At 35.2% G+C, this 23,036-nt stretch overlaps 1 protein-coding gene across 3 annotated transcripts; it reads right to left on the bottom strand.

Moving 5' to 3' along the window:
• Positions 1-7,743: 7,743 nt before the first annotated feature.
• LOC125856681 (uncharacterized) lies at positions 7,744-22,826 on the bottom strand. Of its 3 annotated transcripts, none has more exons than XM_049536284.1 (12): positions 20,192-22,826; positions 19,756-19,995; positions 19,184-19,313; positions 14,257-14,409; positions 14,087-14,136; positions 13,910-14,047; positions 13,746-13,815; positions 13,352-13,558; positions 10,953-11,191; positions 9,629-9,707; positions 9,399-9,539; positions 7,744-8,317 (listed from the first exon to the last, which is right to left on the bottom strand). In XM_049536284.1, exons 1-12 carry the CDS (start codon positions 22,765-22,767, stop codon positions 8,093-8,095), a joined length of 4,248 nt encoding a protein of 1,415 aa, XP_049392241.1. In that variant the 5' UTR covers positions 22,768-22,826; the 3' UTR covers positions 7,744-8,092. The 3 variants fall into 3 exon arrangements, with proteins under 3 accessions (XP_049392241.1, XP_049392240.1, XP_049392239.1); XM_049536283.1 differs by having other exon boundaries at positions 7,744-7,975; positions 8,090-8,317; positions 13,910-14,136; positions 20,192-22,824; XM_049536282.1 differs by having other exon boundaries at positions 13,910-14,136; positions 20,192-22,824.
• Positions 22,827-23,036: the final 210 nt, after the last annotated feature.

Genomic DNA, 23,036 nt, shown 5'->3' with positions numbered 1-23,036 from the left:
GAATAGTCATTACTATTGCTTATGTTTCATATCACCGGCCCCAACTTATTTGAAATTGAGCCATAGTTATTGCTATGGTTATAGTATGCAGATACAAAGAATTAATACAATTATCAACCAAGCACTATGTGGCATCTGAATGAAACTGTTCATAACTGGATATTCTAAATCAGAATTTCGACACATAACATATTAAAATCTCACAGCATAATTTTGTGAGCACTTAAACTCACAAATATCCACAAATAATAATAAAGATAACCTTACTTTCCTAGCAATCAAGAAGAAAAAGGCATGTTGCTTAACATATTTTTCAAAAAAGATAGTCTATCGGGTTGTATCCAAGTTTACAGTTTACAATTTAATTGAAATAATCCAAAAGAAAGAGTTGTTACTTCTTTATAAAATTAAACAAAAAACTTTATCGAAATAAAGAGTTATTACTACAGTAAAAATGATCTTTAACGACAATTAATAGCTTAATTATCACTAAATATGTATTTTTAGAGGCATTTGGTACTCTCTATAAATGTCCCTAAAGTTTACAGCAACATTGAATCTAATGACAATTAATTAATGTCGATAAAGGCTCTAGCTATGGCTAGCAAGGGCACGGGGACGGGGATGGGACGAAGGGGGACGGGACGGGACAGGGGACTCTTTGGCCGGGATTGGGGGGATAAAAATTCAACCCATCCCGTCCCACTATATATACGGGATGGGACGGGATGGGACGGAACGTGGGATTTTTATTTTTTTTATATGTTTATTTATTTGTATTGAAATTATATGTTATTGAATAACATTTTTAGTTTATTTAGTTAATTAGTTTTCAATAACATTTTTAGCTAATAAAAAATGCTTAAGTTTTCAAATTTCAAGTTTCAAGTTTCAAGTTTCAAGTTTCAAGTTTCAAGTTTCAAATTTTAGAAGTTCAAATTTGTATTTTAAATATTTTAAACGACTTTAACTTGAAATTTCAAATGTCAAATTTCAATTTTTAAATTAAGTATTTTAAAATTAAAATTAAAATGCAAGACAATAGTTATATAAAAAAGACTTGAATAAAGCCTTCAAATTTATTCAATAAAATCTAATTGCAACTTAGAACTTAGAAGTTACAATTTACAAATATTAGTGGAGTAACTAATCTACGCAGCCACCATCTAGGAAGGGTTCTGTTTCAATAAATTCTCATATGTAAAACTAATATTTGTTACAAATATTAGATGAGTAACTAATTTACGCAGCCACCTTCTAGGAAGGGTTCTGTTTCAATTAGTTCTCGGATGTAATCTATTGTATTCTCCTTTAAAATTCAATTTTAATTGTCGCATCATATTGACGGTAACATCCTGCGGTGTTGGCAAACTTGCTAGAAACTCTTGTGACTCTAATTCATTATCACTAGATCCAATTACCGCATTAATCCAAGCTTCTTGTTTGGAACTTAACCTTGGCAAATTATGAGTCCTCCTCTCGGCGTTGACCCAGTCTCTAAATAAAAATGATGTTTCCAAACTTTCTTCCGCCAATGAATGTCTATGATCACCAAGTTGAAACCTTGCCGCACTAAAAGCAGCCTCTGATGCAACTGATGAAGCTTGAATAGCTAGAACATCACGGACCATTTTGCTCAAAATTGAAAATGCAACGCTCTGCCTCCTCCACCATGCTAATAAATCTTCATTGCCATCTCCGTCTTCCATTGTTTCTAAAGATTGATTAAGATATTCTTCAAAATCATCACGGTTAGTAGAATTAAGACCAAGAAAACCTCGCATATAACTTGAAATTCGAGCTTTACTTTAGGATTAGAAGTTTGACCAACTTCTCATTGAGTATTTCCTATAGTTCTATATTTTTCATACAAAACTTTTGCTTCTACTTTTATGCTAGACTTACATATTTCACAAGTTGGATTTTTTTCCAGTAAAATTTCTAAAGTATCATAAAAGTGTCAACAAGTCCCTGCACACCTCGTAATTTATAGTCAGGATGAAGTAAAGTAGCAGTTAAAAAAATTTGAGGAATAGGAAAAAAATATTTTTAAAATTTTTCAATCATACCTTCAATTGCAACTCTAAATTTTTCATTTTTTTTGTATTTAGAAAATTGAATTGAAATAACACAAATATTTATTAATACTGATGAAATAGTAGGATAATAAATTCCAAAAAACATGATTGTAGCATCATAAAAAAGTCTTAAAAATTCTAATATTCATTAGTTTCTTCCCAATCTTCTTCACAAATTCTCTCTAATAGGTCAGCATTATGAGCATTAAACACCATTTGTATGGGTCATTTATATTCGTAAGCAATTAAAAACATTTCGTAAAAGAATTCCACTTTGTTTTAATATGTCTTGGAATTTTTCTTGGTGACAAATCACATAGTACACAACGCTCATTAAATTCCCTAATTCTAGCAACTCTATAAGCATAAAAAATCTAGGCAACAACATATTCAATTTTCATACAACCACATTTAAATAATGAAATACCATCTTGTATAACTAAATTTAATGTATGTGCAACACATCTAACATGAAAAGAATTAACATCAATTAGACATAATCTAGTTTTTAACATACTGCCAGCGTTTGTATTATTAGATGCATCATCTAATGCGACAGGCATTACTTTATCTATAAACATGTAATAATCTAGAACACTCAAAATATTTGAAGCTAAATATGCACCCATTTTTTTCTCTACACATTCTTTATAACTTAAGATTCTTTTTTGCAAATTCCAGTTATGATCAATCCAATGTGCTGTAATAGTTAATAATCACATCCATTAACACTACGACCCATGTTCGAAGTTATAGACACTCTACAATCTAATATGCTAAATATACAACGAAGATATTGACAATATTTACCTTGATATACAAAAACATCATATTTAACAGTATTTCTTGAAAAACCTCTATAAGTAGGATTATAAGTTTGTTGAATATATTCAATAAAATCGGGATGTGAAGGAAAATTATAAGGCAAACCACAAACAGAAACCATTTTAGCTAAATTTTTGCGATCTCTTTCCTTATTATATTTACGTTGTATTAGTGGACCACCGGGGTTAGAAGGATTTAATGTTCCTTGAACCATGATAGAAGCCCCTACCGATTCATTAACATTAATATCAAAATCATTAACTGGAATTCCTTTTTTTCTATCTGCTAATGATTTAGCTTCTTTATATTGAATCATCACACAAGATAACAAATGTCTATTTAAGCCCTCCGTCCCACCTTAACCTCCACCTTGTTTATGTTTAAAAGGTTGCTTACACTTATTACAAATAGCAATAGAGTTTTCCTTATCTAAAGTCATAAATTGCCACGCAACAGAAGTTTTAGGGCGTTGATACTTCACCTTTTCCCTTGTAGGAGGTATAAGGGGTGGACGTCCACAATTTTGCTCCTTTGAATTTGTAGTTTCATTTGGAACTTCTGTCACCAGACTAGTAGGTGTATCTTCTAATTCCTCTTCTCCCGAACCAACTTCTACTTCTTCACCTGAATTTTCATCAAGATAAGGATTAATATCACCATAAATTTGTTGTAAAATTTCATGATCGAGTTGAACATTTGAATCAATATCATAAGAAGTATCATCAACATAAGTAGAATCATTTGTATTAAATCTAACTCTAGACATTAATTTAGAAGAAGTACCACCACATTTACTCTTATTTTTTTCCTTACTACTATTTTTATTAAAATTAAATAATTTACTAATGCCACTTGGTTCTTTCTCTTTTCCTTTACCCGTATCTTTTTTGCTAGAACTCATATTTAATTATATGTAAAGTGTAATATAAAAATAATAATAACACAAAAATTAATGACGAAAAATAAAATATAAATATTATGAAACGAATGTACCAAACGTCTGCGTTAATAGCAGACGTTATAACCGATTCTTGAAGCTTGTAGTTTGGAACTCCAATACTTGATAGCAAATATGAGAATAATATATATTATGATATAATATAAAAATTTAGAATTGAAATATATGTATTATAATAATATGAGACTTAAATGGAATAAAAAATTAAGACTTAGGATTGAGAGGATATAGAAATAGATGAGAGAATAGATGATTTTGTAAAAAATAATAAGGGATGGAGGGGTATTTATAATATTAAAAATGGGTTAAAGTGTATTTATGATAACTTGAGGGTTTAAATTAAAATATTAAAAGTAGGGGGTGCTGGGAAAGTAAAAAAGTGAAATAAATCCGTTGGGGGGGGGGGGCACTAGTCGTTGCCCCAACGGTTGGCAACAGATACAATTAAAAAAAAAACATAAACAAATCAGGATCCCGCAAAACTGGTCGGTTCAGCCGGGCCGGGTCGACCGGGACCAAATGGTGAACCGGCCGGTTCCGGTCCCCTAACCCGTGATCCCCCCATCCCTCGAGAATCGACGGGACCGGGTCCGGCAAGACAGTTCTCGAACCGATCGCGGGCCGACCCGGTCCCCCTACCAGGCCTAGCTCTAGCACACTTCGTTAGTGTGCATATTTATTGTCGATAAAAATTATTTTTGTTATAGTGTATTTTGGACATTTGTTAGTTTCAATAAAACTGGATCTCTTATTATGCCCAAAAAGAAGAGACGAAGAAATATGATAAATTACTTAACTTGCGACAAAAGAAGTGGACTAATTGTGTCTATACTAATATTCTAGGAAGAGTGCAAAGACATACAAATTGTTTGTACCTAAGAAAAAATAATCAAAATAATATACTAATTGTGGCAAGCAAGAGAGCAAACTGTTTGGTTCTTTTAACAAACAATCACATATTTGTTGTGTGCTATCAAATATAGCACAACTCACAAGCAATTTTCCCAAAAGGTATATGAAAGTATAAGAAAGAAGTCTATGAATGAAATTTTCTAAATTCTAAAAAGTTATAAAGAAAGCAATATCAGACGTTAAAGAAGAGACCAAAAAGCCTCGAACAACAATACTCCCAAGTAAAGTGGAACATCACGTCCATACAAGAACATAATTAAATAAACTCAAATGGAAGACCTTCAGCTCCTTACAAGAACATCCATCAATCTGGTTTTATTATAGTATGACGTATCATGTATATGTTAAAAATAGCCCTAAAATTATTAGTATCATAAATGTTTTTCCTCATTGTCTTAGAATAGTCATTACTATTGCTTATGTTTCATATCACCGGCCCCAACTTATTTGGAATTGAACCATAGTTGTTGTTATGGTTATAGTATGCAGATACAAAGAATTAATACAATTATCAACCAAGCAATAAGTGGCATCTGAATGAAATTGTTCACAACTGGATATTCTAAACCAAAATTTCGACACATAACATATTAAAATCTCACAGCATAATTTTGTGAGCACTTGAACTCACAAATATCCACAAATAATAATAAAGACAACCTTACTTTCCTAGCAATCAAGAAGAAAAAGACATGTTGCTTAACATATTTTTCAAAATGATAGTCTATCGGGTTGTATCTAAGTTTACAGTTCACAATTTAATTGAAATAATCCAAAAGAAAGAGATGTCACTTCTTAATAAAATTAAACAAAAAACTTTATCGAAATAAAGAGTTATTACTACAGTAAAAATGATTTTTAACGACAATTAATAGTGTAATTGTCGCTAAATATGTATTTTTAGAGGCATTTGCTACTCTCTATAAATGTCCCTGAAGTTTACAGCAACATTGAATCTAATGACAATTAATTAATGCCGGTAAAGGCTCTAGCACACTTCGTTAATGTGCATATTTATTGTCGATAAAAATTATTTTTGTTATAGTGTATTTTGGACATTTGTTAGTTTCAATAAAACTGGATCTCTTATTATGCCCAAAAAGAAGAGACGAAGAAATATGATAAATTACTTAACTTGCGACAAAAGAAGTGGACTAATTGTGTCTATACTAATATTCTAGGAAGAGTGCAAAGACATATGAATTGTTTGTACCTAAGAAAAAATAATCAAAATAATATACTAATTGTGGCAAGCAAGAGTGCACTATGTTTGGCTCTTTTAACAAACAATCACATATTTGTTGTGTGCAATCAAATATAGCACAACCCACAAGCAATTTTCCCAAAAGGTATATGAAAAAACCTGTAGAACGGAACAAAAGAAAAGATAAATTTTCAAATATCCCCACTGAAATTTTTAACAAAGTTAAAAAAAAATCACCAAAATAGCAAATAGAAATTGCAATAGATACATGAATCACTAATTAAGCTTCATGAAATATGAGGAAAAAAACTTTGAGGAAAGAAACACACTTCATAAGAAGTTTAATTAATTTATTTGAATTCGACTCTCCTATAGAAAAAAATACATAGAAATAATAGTGGCAAAAATAAAAGTTTTGTTTACTAAAGAACCAAATGTAATGAATTCAACCATTTCAACAACGTTATGAGTTGTGGAATGAAAGGTGCAAGAGTAGTAATGTCGCATTGCAATCAAAATCAATTTTCTTTATTTATACGAAGAAACCTGTAGAAAGGGACAAAAGAAAAGATTAATTTTCAATCATCTTTGCTAAAATTTTAAACAGAGTTAAAAAAAAAAGTCACCAAAATAACAAAAATAAATTGTCATAATTACATGATCACTATGACTTATGACTTATAGTAAAGATTAAGCTCCATGAAATAGGAGAAAGAAAACTTTGAGGAATGAAACAATCCTCATAAGAAGCTTAATTAATGTATTTGAATTCGACTACCCTACAATGGGAAAAAATCTACAAATAATAATGGCAGAAAATCTCTATATTTATAGACAACAAAGGGTAGTGTGAACAAATGTTTATTGTGCCTTATCGAAAAGATCACAACTCTTTGGAAAAGTTACAACCTTTCGGAAAGGTCATAACCTTTCATAAAAGTTACAATTTTTCATAGAAGTCGCAACTCTTCATAAAATTCACAACGTTTCATGAAAGGGAAAGACTAGTTTTGAAAATAAATAAATTTAAAGGGAATTCTAGCTTGTGGTGACGCCACCCTAGGTATATATATATGACTATTTATATTCAGAAATTACATAAGTTAATATAGACATCCCCGACACACTACTCGAGACGAATAAAAAGGCACGAGGAAAAAAGGCTCAAGAAAACATCATTTGCCATATTATTATTATTATTATTAATATATGGCATGTAGATATGGCAATTTATTCAGAGTTTATTTATCAAAGAGATAGTATAATTATGAAAAAATAAGTGTAAACACCTTCGAAACAAGCTATTAGGGAAGTGAAGAATATAGGTCCTGAAATTGGATATTTTCACAAATTTGCCACACTAATATTTTAATTATAACGTGGGTTACTCAAATGACGCATACAAAACAAAATGTCAATATTTATAGTTGACGTTCTATATGGCACGTCAACTTTAATAATTCAGGCACAGATACAGGGAAAACAAAGGAGTAGCGGATAGTTTAGCTAAAGATGCCTCTTCACCTAACTCACATTTTGTCAACACTACTACCCTAGAAGATGACTCCCAATCCGTGTACCAATGTAATCAATCTTGTAATATCCTTATTTACCAAAAATATAAAACCACTTCCATATATACATAGCAAAATTTGATCTTATTCCTTTTATATGCTGACACATCTCGACTAATTTACAATTTATCCGTCAAAACTCCAAGGTAAAGGCAAAAATAAAACCTCTTTTTTTTGGTTAAATTTTTCCAACAGCTGCCAAACTAATAAAAGCTTCATCTTTGGGGGAAAAAAATGTAACTTGGCAGAATGTCCAGGGGCAAACCGGTCATTAAGATAGAATTTGTGTCTTGTTTAGCAGGATCAGGTCACCCACCAATCGGTGACGACATAGCTTAAAGACTGAATCCACCATTTGATTTCTAAAAAGGATTACTAATCCTTAACTCTTTTCGAGGAATCCTTCATCTTCAATCTTTTCCACCTTGGTTTCATACGAGCGGATTGAGAAATAGAACCATCTAATCTAATTCTTTCTCCATAGCCACGATCTCATCATCAGGGCTGCTAGGCACTACAGAAGATGCATGCTGCATACCTTTTACCATCTGGGATGTGATTCTCCATAGGTTCTCCAATACTCTTGTCCATAGTGCCTACTACTACTTTTACCAAATGGAGAACTGTAAAAGTTAGATTGTCTTCTAGACCAGTTCGTCCTCTCAAATGGAGAAGAATAAGTATCAGAAGGTCTGCAAGAACCGCTGTTTCTCGCACTTTCCCTTTGAACATCCCTTGTTTCTTCTTCTAAATCATGTTTTGCACGCTGCAACACAGAAATAATACCAAGGTTAGTAACTTACCTACACACGAGAAACAATAAACTCTTTCCCAATTTCATTTACATCTTTCCTAGAATGGCCTTACATACTCGTATAATGAATTTCGTGTGACATTTTTATTCCCCACCACCACAATTTCAACTATTAATTCAATTAAACTTTTGAATTTTGATATTCTTCAACTCCTGAAAAGTACAAGTAGATCATGCAGAAGGGAGGGACTATTGGACGAGTCACACTAACAAGACCAAAAAGAATCTTGTACAAGAAAGAGACTCTACAACGGAAATATTTGAACTAGAATTGTACATCAATGAGATGGAAGTTTTCCCAAGAATGATGTCCGGACTGTAATCCAAAACCAATCATCTAAAAAATGAGCCATAGCAGTTGCAACTAAAATTGACTTGGCATTGCCATGAAAATTCGTCATTGGTGCTACCATGAATACATGTGATACAATTGAATTTGAATTTACCCACATGCATGCTGTCCAGTTTGACTAGACCGCTAATATAGACAAGCATGCTGTCCATATCACTGGTCATATATGGAGCTGAGCAGCAATTTGATGATGAAAAAGACACCAAAAAGTTAATTGTTGACATGGTAAGTCAATTGACATAAAATAAGTTGACAAGAAAGCTATCACCAAATGTTCACTAGGAAAAGTGAAGTGCTAACTTCACAAGTAGATGACTTGGACCAATGATATCAAACTTACGATTGATGGTGCATGAAGTATGTAAGGCAAACACACAGCTGGAACTAATATGGAAAGACTTCCGGAACAAGATGTTGGCTTCACTTAGGAGCTTTGGCAATGCAGTAAGTTCCCTTAACAGTTAACGATCCTGTTGAATATTTTACAGAACATTTTCATAGATTCTCTCTTTTTTACAACATAAATCATAATCATCAAGAATATTCTACTGGATGTTAAAGTGTAAATCTGTATGACATACACATGCAGCTTGCAAAAATTATTAAGATGACAGTGCTGGAGAAGCATATGATCAATTGTTTGAGCAGAAAGGATGAAAAATTAATCATGTGTTAGTGTACCTTGTCGGAATTTGAGAGAACTGCATACGCTTCTCCAATCAACTTGAACAGCCTATCAGCATCATTGCGGACAGTATCAGAGATCTCTTTCCACAACCCTCCATCATCCAATGCATCACTCCTTGCCAAAATTTGACCCGCCTACATAAACAATATAATGATTAATGAGTACACTATCAGTATCAACTATTAATTCAACTTCTGAACTCTAAAAGGCTTGCGACTTAGACCTTGTCAGGATGATGTCTGAGGGCTGCTTTCCTATATGCCTTCTTGATGTCAGATTCTGTATCAGATGACTTGATTCCCCTGCGAAAGAGAATATAAGGTCACCAATATATCAAATGCATAAGAATATTTCACAAATTTTCAGGGAGCAAATATTACAAGAGGTATACACTGGCTCTAGCTATACAACACTGGAGTATCATCTACCAGATGCAAGGTCTTCAGGTCAGAAACATTGACCACGTGAATCTGGTAGATTTCAATGTAGAACAACCAGTTTTTCAACTTCAAATAGTCAATTTTTAACAGAGGAAATTTCTTCACAGAAACTGAGGTAATACACTAATACTACATCAAATGCAAGAAGTAATGCACACTTTGTATCAGAGATGTACGGCACCAACCATATAAAGCAGAACATGCATTTTCAGACTAGATACAAACATGCAGGTAGTCAGTAGGTATTTGCTCTATGGGACAAAGGTCTGTTTCTTATTGCATAAAATAGCATCTTTACGACCATCACAAAAATGTTTATCACAACTGTTGAATATTTGCTTTAGAATTGTAACATTTTTACTGCAGTAGTTTTATTAAAATAGACCTAGTCAACTAGTTAGCTCTTTTAATTAGGAGTTAATTCTATTTGAATTTTGAATAAAGAGTATTTTATTGACCTTACGAGTTTGGCAATTTTCAGCAGATCTTTTTGCTTAATTTTAGGTTTAGAAATTATTTATTTTATTATAAATTGTATTCATAGACACTGAAAATAATTTAATCTTTCAACGTAAATTCATAAGCTTTCTTTCTTGTTTTTATTCCTTTAACATTTTTATTCTTTTCCTGCAATTTCTTCTCTTTTAAAACCAACAGCAATGTTCCTTCTTTTTTGATAAAGGTTATCACAACATTCCTTCTTCTGATCACCACTGTATGGGATTGGATTCGTACAATAGTAAAAACACCACTATTATAATGAATCATGCAAGATTACACTTAAAATTTGGCTAATATTAGACCTGAAAAAGTGCACAATATACGAGACAAAGGAAGAATATTATAAAAGTATAAGAAACAGGAGATAATATACGTTTCTACATACAATCAACTGAAACTTCCATTGGGAAGTGCTATGTAATGCAGGGACAGTGAAGAAACAAGGACATTTGTCTTGGAAAAGATAGAATGCCGAATAACAGTAAAGAATGGCAAGCCTCATACAGTCACATTCAATTCATTTATTCTCATTGAAAAGTTTTTCGGTTTATCAAAATCATATCTATGAAGAAATTCAATGGTAATTGGAATGAGATTTGAACTTACAAAATAAGATAAAGATCCAATGGTGTTGCTCTTTTAGCCTTCTCCTGAATTGACGAAAGCTGCCGACGAGTTCGTTTTGCTTCTTTAGCACTGCTTCCATTTGACTTATCCAGCACCTCAGATTGTCGAGTCCTTTCTTGAGATTGAGCTTCCTGAAGGGATATGAGCCTCTCAAGATCATTTACAGCATGCCCATAGTCTCTAATCATCTCATGTAAGGTAGCCCTCCTTGAAACAGCCTATCAAATTTAGAAGACCGAGCAGATCAGGTATAAGTCCACTTCAGACACAAAATAACTAGGATGGCCATGACTGTATGGACAGCATAATTAATGTTACAATCTCAAGCAGCAGCTCCCTATAGCAATATCAACACCAAATTTGTGATGTAAATCGATAGTAGAGCATCCACCATAAACGACAACTGGGAGGACATAAAATCTCAACTGACACCACAACATCAGCAAATATCACCATTTCTACATTTTACAAGTTATTTTCCACAAAGTGATGGTGCATGTCAACCCAACTGAAAACATTAAATATCTTGAAGAAATCTTCTACCGTTTTGTGTTCTATTTTCCCGCTTCTGCTGTATATGTTGATCCAGTGCTATGTTGCGCGGACTCTTCATATTTGTAGGCGAACCCGTCTCGACGCGACACTGGTGCGGGTGCGGGTGCGGGGTGCGTGTCGGATTCGGTCAATTCGATCCGGACACTTTGACCGAAGCCGAGAAAAGATTTAGGGAAGAAAAAATCAGTTTCCGGCGATGTAAAAAGGACAAAGCTTGAAAAAGTACAGAGAATAGAAGAAAGAAGAGAAAATCAATTTCCGGCTCCGGCGATGNATTTTACAAGTTATTTTCCACAAAGTGATGGTGCATGTCAACCCAACTGAAAACGTTAAATATCTTGAAGAAATCTTCTACTGTTTTGTGTTCTATTTTCCCGCTTCTGCTGTATATGTTGATCCAGTGTTTAAATAGTGGAGATACAATAAATTCATAAAAAATAGTGGAGATGCAATAAACTGTTTTTATTCTAAGCCCTGCGGATGCAGAGGCTGAGAACTTAGGCTGTTTCTTTTAAAACATAGATTCATATATTTTTTTTAAAAGGTGAAAATAACATGACAAAAATGATATTACATGACTTACTAAAGATAAGGATTAGGAAATTATTAATAGAGAATAATAATAGTATATATTTTAATTCGCCAGATGGAAATCACAATCTCAGAGTGCTTTTCTGAAACTCGCCACAGGATAAATGAGTTAACCCATCTCTCTCATTTTCTACCCTATGGAAAATCCGTAGAAGAAAATCAACATTAAAAGAAAATTCTTGAATAAAATCTAAAATATAATGCTGTCCTCTTTTTCTACTTCTCCTTTAGAGTTGAGAATTTTCAGGAGGAAAAAAGGAGGAAGAGAGAATATGCGTTCCAATCCAGGTATGGCCTTTTGAGCTTAATTCTCCAGCACACAAGGAAACAATCTACGGAGCACCCTTTCAAACAGTCAGCTAACTGTAGCAGTAAAATATTTTTCTTTTAAGCATGTTAGCAGTTGGGAAGTGATGTAGAGAGTCGGCATACAGTCAACTACTACTTTTTAGAAATGACTTTTGGTGATTTTGGAAGGGGAGAACAAAGCTGGCTTTTTGGAATACAGAAACCTGACAGCACCTGAAATCTTATGTTCCTATTATTTTCCTTTCAAATTAAAATTGGGGAGGTGATTCAAAAAAATAATTTATTTTATCAGTAAACAAGAGATTTTATAAATAGGATAAAATCAGACACCAAGAAGGTGGTCGGGAAGTACAAGGTTGGGCAGACCCCAAATGCTAAAATAACAGAAAAAGGGGATAACCTCTATACAAAAGAACCTACTCAGGAAACAAGTTAATGACGTCTATTAGTTTGTGTATCTCATATAGATACTGGAGTTTACACCAAAAAAGCAGGCATATACACACACTTGATATTTCATCTCATGCACAGTGATTGTTTTGCCGTACAAACACCTAGAATTCCTTACTCTCCATAGAACCCAACACACACATGCTGGAACAGAGAAAGTTGCTGAAGCTAGTATTCATTGTCTAATCCTAATACTTACTCCTTTGTAGGAGTGATCACTGCTAACTCCAATAAAATGTCTAATAGACATGGAAACATAGCAAAGGCCTCAAGATTTGCATTGTTACTCTTCCTGCTGCATTACGGCTTAACAGATTGTAAAACTATCCAGATCTATTAAGTTCCCGTTCACAATATACTTACTGACACCTTATTTGAGGTTTCATTTTTAAAAAGAAAGGGAACTTCAGGTTATTGAAGATAGTTAGAAAGAGAAAACTGAAAGTCTGCTTAGAGCATGTTTGCAAACAAACCTTTGTGTAGTTCTTGTCAAGAGCAATGGCAAGACTGCAATCTGCAATGGCATCAACAATTTGACCAAGAGCTTGGTGAGCAGCAGCTCGATTGCAGAAACAGATAGCTGCAAAAGGGCGCGACTCAACACTGCTGGATATAGCAGCAGTATAATGTTCAATAGCTTCCATATATTTGCCAGATTTAAATGCCTCATTTCCGGCTTTCTGTATTAGAGAGAAAAACAATAAACTACTTAGAAAAGCTAGTTGAAGCAGAATCAAACTGAAAAAAAACACTAACAAGAACCAGTGGAATTCTACAACCGAAAAGACGAGGAAACATAGTCAATAATTTTGGTCAACCCAATACCAAATTATACTGAGATAAACCCTAAAACAACAGGTAAAATACCTTGCGATGCAAAAGTTCACGGATAGTGGCTGCTAGAGGAGATGATGATTCCTGGGTCATGTTTCCAGATCTACAGAAAGGTTGAGCAAATTACTCAATATCATTCCTGAAATAAAGAAGAGGAGGAAGAGAGTTGAACATGCTTCTTGAAAGTTCAGGTTTACCTTTTCTCAACAGAAACCAAATGCTCTTGTTTCTCAATTAAGTCAAGGGCCATCTCAAGCTTTCCAAGATGAAAGTGCGCCCTGGACTTAAGGAGCCATCTCCAAAGCATCAAAGAGGAGCTTTTGCTATCAACATCATTTAAGTTTATGAAGTCAGAAGTAAAGTTCTTTTCAGCAATATCAAGAGAATTTTCGCACAGCTCAATCACTTCATTATACATCTGCAGCTGTAGAATATTACAGTAATGACACACAGAATTCAGAATCAAGTTGCTATAAGTTCTAATGTTTTATAAGCTACCTAGTTTAAAAAGATACTCAAAATTCATAATAGCACTACCACACACCTTGCAAAGAGCCTCTCCTTTCATTTCAAGTAACTTTTCTGAATAGCAGCTGATAGACAAGGCTTCATTGGTAATTCCAAGTGCATCTTTTGCTGCATCTGGAGTTCTTTGTTGCAAAAGTTCGGCACACCGATGCAAATGTTCAGATACTTTCTGCCACCAATAAGTAACCCAATCAGAAGTTCACCAAGATAATATTAATTTTGTAGCACTCTATGTGGGATAACAATCCTGGAACTAAAACAACAAAATCACACATTTGTCCTTCTCCTAGGATTTTATCCCAATTCTTTTAAGAAATACATATTTAAAATTGGAAATATAATTTTTTCCCAAATTTATCCAGTTTGACCAAACAGATATCTTATATTATAAATTAACCAACTTATTCCTGTAGTGTCTTGCTTTTGATTTCTATCATCATCTATTACTTATGGTGTTTCGGTTATTGCCTATTTTGTTGTTGTTATTGTTTCTTTATTAGTTGCTATGGTTTCTTCATTGTTGTTTTTCCTTTTCACTCCCCTACTTTGATTTGTTCAACTCGAGCCGAGGGTTCTCTGGAAACAACATCTCTACCTCCACAAGGTAGGTAAGGTCTGTGTACACTCTACCCTCCCTATACCCCACTTGTGGGATTTCACTGGGTATGCAATTTTAAATGAACCAACTTGATTTCAAGACAAGTCAACTTTTAACCCAACGTCGATTTTACTTTCCTTTCTGAAGGCCTACTCCGGCAACTTATGGCAGAACTATTTCAATGGGGGGGGAAATAGTATATTCTACAATACGGGACTCAAATCTTACGACATCACTTGGTGTAAACATGGTGCATAAACCTGGTATGAATGGGTCCAGCGCAGTTGGAATTCAATGGGGAGGGTGAAGGTTAGCATTAAAGACTTGAAGTGGTTAGTTTCAGTATTTATTGAAGCATCAAAAGAACAGGGGAAAGTAGTTAGGAGATGGAGATTAAGGAACACTTCTCAGAATTTTATTGTTCTCTTAGATACAATGAAAACAGTAGATACATCAGCTTTATTTCCATTCAAGGACAGAGCAAATCTGTGATTATTACACCGGAATCTACATACAAAGGAGGTTGGGAAAATACTGCACACAAAATAGCAATGTTTATCTATGAGCCAACAGGAGAACAAGAACCACAGAATGACATCGTAAGACAACTTGGAACCTCTTTCAAAGAAGCCTTCAACAGCAACAGATGGGCGAAGTAGGCAACGAAGAAGGCCCCAGATTCAAACTGTAGGTGATCACTGATCACATAAGAATCACAGGTAGAACGTCGGCATTGGATAATGATCTGCTCAATTAGATGTATCCTCAGAAAATTCCAGAACCCATTACAACTCATTACAGGAGACTCCGACCTTGAATGATATGAGGAAATGGGCATGCAATTAGAAGGTCAGATGGGTGAAGCTAAGGAATATAGAAGGTATTCTAAAATGCCGAACAGTGTGGCCAATGCAACAGAAAAAGGAGGAGAGATGGAAGATTGTCCCAGCATATACATGGTCGACAAAGAAATCAGTGATGTTTTGAGGGCAAGCAAAACAACTTACAGAAGTTTAAGATGAATTGTTTAGCTCTTTATTACTTTTGGTCTAAACAGGAAGTATTAGCACAAACAAAAGATATTTTTGATGTTTTAGATTATTTGTAACAAAAAGTACAAATAGGAACTCAAGTTGTAAGTTTTAGTACTTTTGGAGGGGGACTACACTTTTTGATGTAGTATACCTGTGGAGATATAATTGACAATTTACCATCCTCTATAAAAAAAAAAGAACCAAACACCTACCAATAAAAGTCTATTCACTAATTAATCACATTATTATTTGATCCCCATATTATAATCCCATCACTTTATTCCCAGTATAACTTGTTACCCCACCAAACAACCCCTAAAGGAACCAAAATTTATTTTATAGGAGGGTCAATTTTCTTTAGCAGATTTACCTCTAGAGGATTAAAGAAAAACGAAATTATTTTTATCAGAGAAAGAAAAGAAAAGCTATTGCTCACATGTCTTTAGAACTTTGTGTGTCCTTCCTGAAAATTTTGCCCAACAAATATGCCCGAAAGTACTTTGCAATAACTGGTGAAATTCATAAGAATGGGATAGAGTGTCATAATTATTGATGTTTGTACCAAGTGCCAACAAATGAATCTGTATGGAATAACCACAGTAGCTTAGGGAAACTGGTAACATTACTCCGTTTATCCAGTTCCCCTTCAAAAGTATTACAATCTATCAAAAGCTCAAGTCTATTTGTGTTACCTATAAACAATCTAGAGCATCAAAGAAGTCTTCAGTTTGAGCTAATAAACTATGTTTACACCAAAAGTAAAATCGAGCTAAACACTTCATTTTGACATCCTGTAGACTGTTCTGCACATTTTCAAAGCTCCTATTGTTTCTCTCTTTCCAGATTGACCACCAAATGCATGCTTGGACAATTTTCCATCTCTCCTCCTCCTTTGTAACATTTCCATCTCTGATCCAGCTACTAAGTACCCCTCTAATGCATCATGGTTTCACCCACCCAATCCCCTTCAGACTAGTGAACATTCTCCATAATTGTTCTGTCCATTTACAATGTAAGAAAAGATGGTTGACTGTCTCAGCTTGTTCTCCACACAAGTAACCCTAGAAGCCAACTGATGGCCTCTCTTGTTCAGGTTTTCATGTGTTAGAACAGCTTGTCTTGCCAAAAGCCAAGTGAAACAATTAACTTTTTAAGGTACCTTAGGTTTCCATATCATCTTCCATGGCCACTCTTTCTCCTATCTCCTTTTCCTGTTAAGGGCCTTATAAGCAGACTTGACTGAGAAGTCGCCTTTGTTGTCTTCCTGCCATATTAACACTTCATTTTCCTCAGCAAGACTTCTGTGAACATCTAAATAGTTGAGCAGTTCTGTCATATTTCCAATCTCCCAGTCATTTAGTTGTCTTCTTAGGCCAAGATTCCCTCCCTCCCCAGTCCACATATTAGCTACAGTGACTTGTTGCCATTGACATAGTGTAAATATGACAAGGTGTGACCATTACCATTTTCAAAAAAAATAAAAAATATGACAAGGTGTGCTTGTCTCAAACCTACTGTCCCATTCCACTTGTCATCCCAAAAGGTGGTCTTCCTGCCATTTCCCAACTTCACTCTGGTTCTTGCTTGTATCATTGGCCACAGATTCCTTATGGCTCTCCATACAGTGCATTTATATGGAATTGTAACTTCTGTTGTCATCCACTTGTCCTTCATTCCATATTTAGCAGTAATCACATCCTTCCCGAGCATGCCATCTTCATTTGCAAACTTCCATAACCATTTCATCATCAAGCTTTGGTTTTGTTTCTTTAGGTTCTTGATGTTCAGTCCCCCTGTTTCCTTGCCCACAATTAATTCATCCCACTCAACTATGTGGTACTTTCTCTTATCTTCACTACCTTGCCATAGGAATTTCCTCCTCAGAGCATCAATGCAGTTGGACACACAAGCTGGCATAGATTATACAAACATCATATAGGAAGGGAGTGCATCAAGCACTATTAACCAAAGTCAATCTGCCTCCCAGTGACAAGTATTGGCATTTCCAATTGGTAAGTCTCTTCTCAGTTCTCACACTTCTCCAATACCCCATTCCAGATTCCTTTTGATTTGCTATCGGCCCCAGAGGCATGCCTAGATAAGTAGTTGGGAGTTCACCAACCTTTCCAACTAAGATATCAGCTAGGCCTTCAATTGCATTCACTATGTTAATAGGATAAACACAACTCTTCCCTCAATTAATATGCAACCCTGATACTGCTTCAAGTATTACAAATATCACCCTCAGCATCTTGATTTGTTCATGTACTGCCTCACAAAATACTAAGGTATCATCTGAAACTACGTCCACATACCACCACATGCTTCACAACCCCAATAGAACTCATTCTGGAAGGGGGACATTCCTACAAAAGTGAAATGTTTCACCTGACTAGTGATAGAGAGGGCTTTTTTGTGCAATTTGACAGGATAAACTAAATATCGCCTATTCTTGTGTTGTAACTTCACCAAGCAAATCTGGAATTTATTCCTTAGCATCTTGAGTCTGAACTGGACAATGCCAGAACATACATCAGAGTTGTTAAAGAGATGGGTTAGGAGAGGAGGCAGCAAGAGTCAGAGGAGATGGTGAAGGCTAATACCATCATGTTTATGGTGGTCTGTTTGGAAGGAAAGGAATGTTAGATGTTTTGAAGATAGATCCAATTCCATACACAAAGTTAAATAAAATTGTTTAGTATTATTACTCTATTGGTGTAAACAGTTGTGTATAGTAGATACAGATCAAATTGTAGATTTGATAGGAAGCTTGTAATTGACACTTTTTGATGGTGGCCAGCATGCCCTTAATGTTGAAGAATACAATTAACCAGCCTAAAAAAAACTCATTATCAATAGCTTCCAATCTTAGTAATTAAGCATCTTTTTATTGAACACTTAATCTGTATTTAGGCATTCCGGAAGAAGAATTTACGCTAAGCAGATATCATCACAATTCTAAAACAAGTAATTGACAACACCACAAACATACTCCCATTGAATTAAACCTAGTTTGACTAAAATGTTGATCAAGAAAAAAAAAGTTTTGACAGTAAGAATCAAATTACAGTTAGGGAAGTTTTTCATAGGTGAAAAAGTAGAGTAATTAGATGAGAAGAATTTATGCCAAGATTAAGGCCACATAAACAAGTAGTAGCCCACAACAACATACCCCGTGTAATCCCACAAGAAGTATAGTCAACATCATTTTGAATTATTAAAAAATCGGAAAAATAAGCCATTCAAAGAAATAGGTAAGCACTAGGACTGGTGGGAGCATCAGTTTCATGGGAAAAGCAAAAATTGGTCACCTGAGCTTTTTGCAAGCCTTCTGCTGCTTCAATTGTAATTCTCCTATCCAAGCACAAATTAATTCTTGATTCCAAGCAAATGTTGTAATGCTTAATTGCTTCTTCGACTTCACCAAGAACCAGATAGCAACTGGCATGCAAAGATTGTCAAGATATATAAGTTTGTGAACAAACAATTCACTCATGAAGGAAAAGATAACAGTCTTATAAAAGAACACACTGCATTCGGTTCAACACTCTAACATATTTCTTTCTAAAATAAGGAAATTGAATCAGATGATGATAATACGACACCTAATGATATCACTAACCCTCAATTTCTGTTTTTTCCATACAGGATCAAAACAAATTCCACCAGATTAACTCCATGACCTTTGTCTGCTCTAATTTCATGTTGGAGTATATGACCATCTCATATAAAAGCTTAAGTTGCAAGAGAGAGTACATTTACCTAATTATGTCTTCAACATTTTCTATTGGGGTCTTTTTTATGAAAAGGTAGTTACTATTATCAGTGTTAGATATGGAATATTCATGTTATAAACATCAGATGCCACATGTAGAACCCTTACTTTGCTGCTCTGAGTTTTACTTTAAGAAAGTGAGGGTCTAAGGCAGCTGCAGATGCACAATCACTGATGGCTTCCCTCATCCTTCTAAGTGACATTCGAGTGGCAGCTCGGTTGCTGTAGCATAACAAAAGAGGCTCCAGGCAAGAGCCTGAAATTTCTGTAGCAGAGACTGATTTGATACCCTTAGTGTACAAATCCTCAGCTTGCAAAAGATTTCCAGCCTTATAGGCTTGATTTCCCCTGATACAGACAAAAATCATTGTAAATATGAAGGACAAATTCATAATGCTTAATGTCAGAATGTGATAGTTCCAGAAAAAACCAGAACACAACCATAATGATGAAATCATTGCGGCAAAAGTGAAAACCGAAAGCTCAAAGGAAATCTTGACAATGCATAGCAATTCACCAAAGAGTAGCTGAAAGATATTAGCACCTGATCCGCCACTTTTCACAGACTTCACGGTCAGTGAGCCCCAGCATCCCATGGTCTTCGTCCACTTTAGACAGATGTATAACTTTATTTCTCATATGAGATGTAACTCCGCTTGGGATGTCTCCTGAAGTTTTGCGACCAAAGGAAGAATGTTGAACTGCATCAGTGGAAAACTCAACTTTTCTGTGATTTACGCTGTTTGAACCACTATCAACTTTCAATTTGTATTTTTTCCTATATTGACGCCTAATGGATGATAACCCATCTTGAGCAGAAGGTGAAGTATAGGAACTAAAATCTCTCCGAGTATTAGAGTCCTTTCCAGAATCAGTCCCAGAAAATTTCTCATTTCCTTCTCCACATTTCTTGTGAGAGTCATTGAAAACAGAAGTGTCTTTGTTAGTAGCCACATCGTCCTTGGTTTCAGTTGCCCTGGTAAAATTATCAGCAGAAGTAGAAGAATTTGTATCCTGATATGGTGAAAAATCCATAGGTGAACAACATCCAGGAGACTGATCATTGTGCGTGGAACTGTTTCCATTAGAAAGATCAGTCTGCCCAGCTACCCTCTGTACCAAGGTTTCTTGCCTCAATGACTTCTTCTTTTTCACTTTTTTGTCCCTCAATCTGCTACTTGTTCCACAACCCAATTTTTCATTCACTCCGGAAAATAAATCAGCAGTAAAAGAAAATGATTTACTTGAATTGGATGCACTAAAATCAGAAAAGGACTTCCCAGGTATAAATGGTGTGCTCGGAAAGCTGAATTCTTCTTTCTTTTCATCTTGATGGCCAGAAGGTGCTTCTGGGGTGTCAACTTTGTGCCGTGAACCAAAAATCTCTGTGGTAAATAATGGAAAGGGCATATTATCCCTCTCCATGTCACTATTTGGATGATCCTGTGGCAATTCACTCGAGACAACAAACTCACTGTTAAAATTTGTTGGCATATTTTCTTTCCCAGAGTTTCCTGCTGAGAAGCTAAATGAATTATTTTGAACACCCGAAAGACCAAACTTAGAATTTGTATGCACTGTTTCTCCAGGCATCCCTTTGTCCTTGCCCCCCTTTAATGAACTAGCAAAATTTTCAACAATTTCAGATGCACAAGCTCTCTTAGCATTTGATTCACCTTCAATTGTATCAGCTTTATCAAAACCAGAGCTACTAACAGGATCTTTTAAACTGACATCCTTGGGCAGATCACAAGAATGACAAGCACCGTTTTCAGTTGGAACATTTGAAGTACTTTGGTTAAATCCAAACACAAATACATTCTGAATGTTGACACGTGACTTTTCATTCAAACCATTGGTCTTCTCAGCATCATTAACCGGTGCTGGCTGGCCAATGTTCAATGAATTCATCTCATTGGAGAGTTTATAAATGGGGGGTTTTGGGAAGTCAGTGTCTACAATATTTCTACTACTTGAATCAAACTTGAGCTTCCCATCACAACCCGTGTCACTTTTTGGGGCATTCCAACAACCATTGTGGTTTAGGATCTTTTCCCTACTAAAATTCTCCATTTCTTCAGCAACTTTACCATCTTCATTCACTTTTATCTTCCCTTTGACGCCACAACCAAAAACAAATGTGCCATTCAGTTTTGGACCCTGATACTCTGGTCCCCTGTATGCTTCATCTTTATTACACACTTCATTTTCTAATTCAAAGTTAGGTTTACTAGCACCAAATACAAAGTTAGCATTCAATTTATCTGATTGCAATGTACTAGACTGCTCATTTTTATGAGACTCACTCGAGCAATTCTTGACCTCATCACCTTGTGGTTGTCCTACATTACCACTAGACTTCCTCTGTCCAAATTCCATTTTTGACTTCGAATTACCATTGCTCTCACTACATTCAGGCTCCTTATTAGACACACTCAGATAGGACGCCGGGCTGCTCTTATTTGTCCAATCACCGTTCTTGCTCTTCCAGTTAAACTTTGGGCTACTAGTACTGCTAGCTCCGAAAACAAAACCCAAATTCTCCAAACTTGAATCCAAACCAGAATCATTCTTCCTAGCACCAAAAACAAAACCATCATTACCATTTTTTCCAATTCTACAGCCTCCCATTCCCTCCACACTCTCAAAAGATTCTCCATTTTTTTTGTTCAGCATTGCCCCCGAATTCACAGCAACATCACTCTTATTAGTACTTAAACTCTCCAAATTCGTATTCAAAGTAGAATCACTCTTACCAGCACAAAAACCAAAGCTCACATTGTCACTTCTCCCGAAGCTACCACAATTAGGAAACCCTTTTACAGTACCAGTACTACTAACCTTGGGGGTCGGGTCGATCCGATCAAAACTCGATTCATTCGGGTCGATAATTTGAGGACCCGATTGTTTCCTCAGTTTCATGAGCCTAGGCTTCCGCCTTGATCGACCCGGAAAACCCGAACTCGGTTGAGGAACCGACGATGACATAGAAAACGAGCAATCAAATCCTGCATCGAGCTTACAACTAGTGGAGGAGTTGGAATCAGCGGTAGTTTTCGATGATTGAACAGATGAACTGATTGAACGGAAATCTGTGACGGCGGCCGCCGACGACATCATCCGATGAGATAATTAATGGGTAATCACAAAAAAAAAAAAAAAATCTCAATTTGGGGATTTAGGGTTTTTGAATTTTTTGCTTTGTGATGAAGAAAAAAGGTATCTTTTGAGTGTTCGGGTTTTTGTTAAGAGGAGAGCGGGGTAATTAGGGGGGGTTTAGGTTGAAGTTTGAAATTTTGTTGTGGTTTTGAAAGGCTTTATACCTCGTTAGTCGGGTCGGATCTTTTTTTGATACGTGGATAGAAATTTAAAAGATCTAACCCGACTAA

This window comes from Solanum stenotomum, chromosome 2 (genome assembly GCF_019186545.1).
Source record: "Solanum stenotomum isolate F172 chromosome 2, ASM1918654v1, whole genome shotgun sequence".
Classification (NCBI taxonomy): domain Eukaryota; kingdom Viridiplantae; phylum Streptophyta; class Magnoliopsida; order Solanales; family Solanaceae; genus Solanum; species Solanum stenotomum.
The sequence above is the reverse complement of the archived record's forward strand: the minus strand, read 5'-3'. Positions and strand labels throughout refer to the sequence as shown.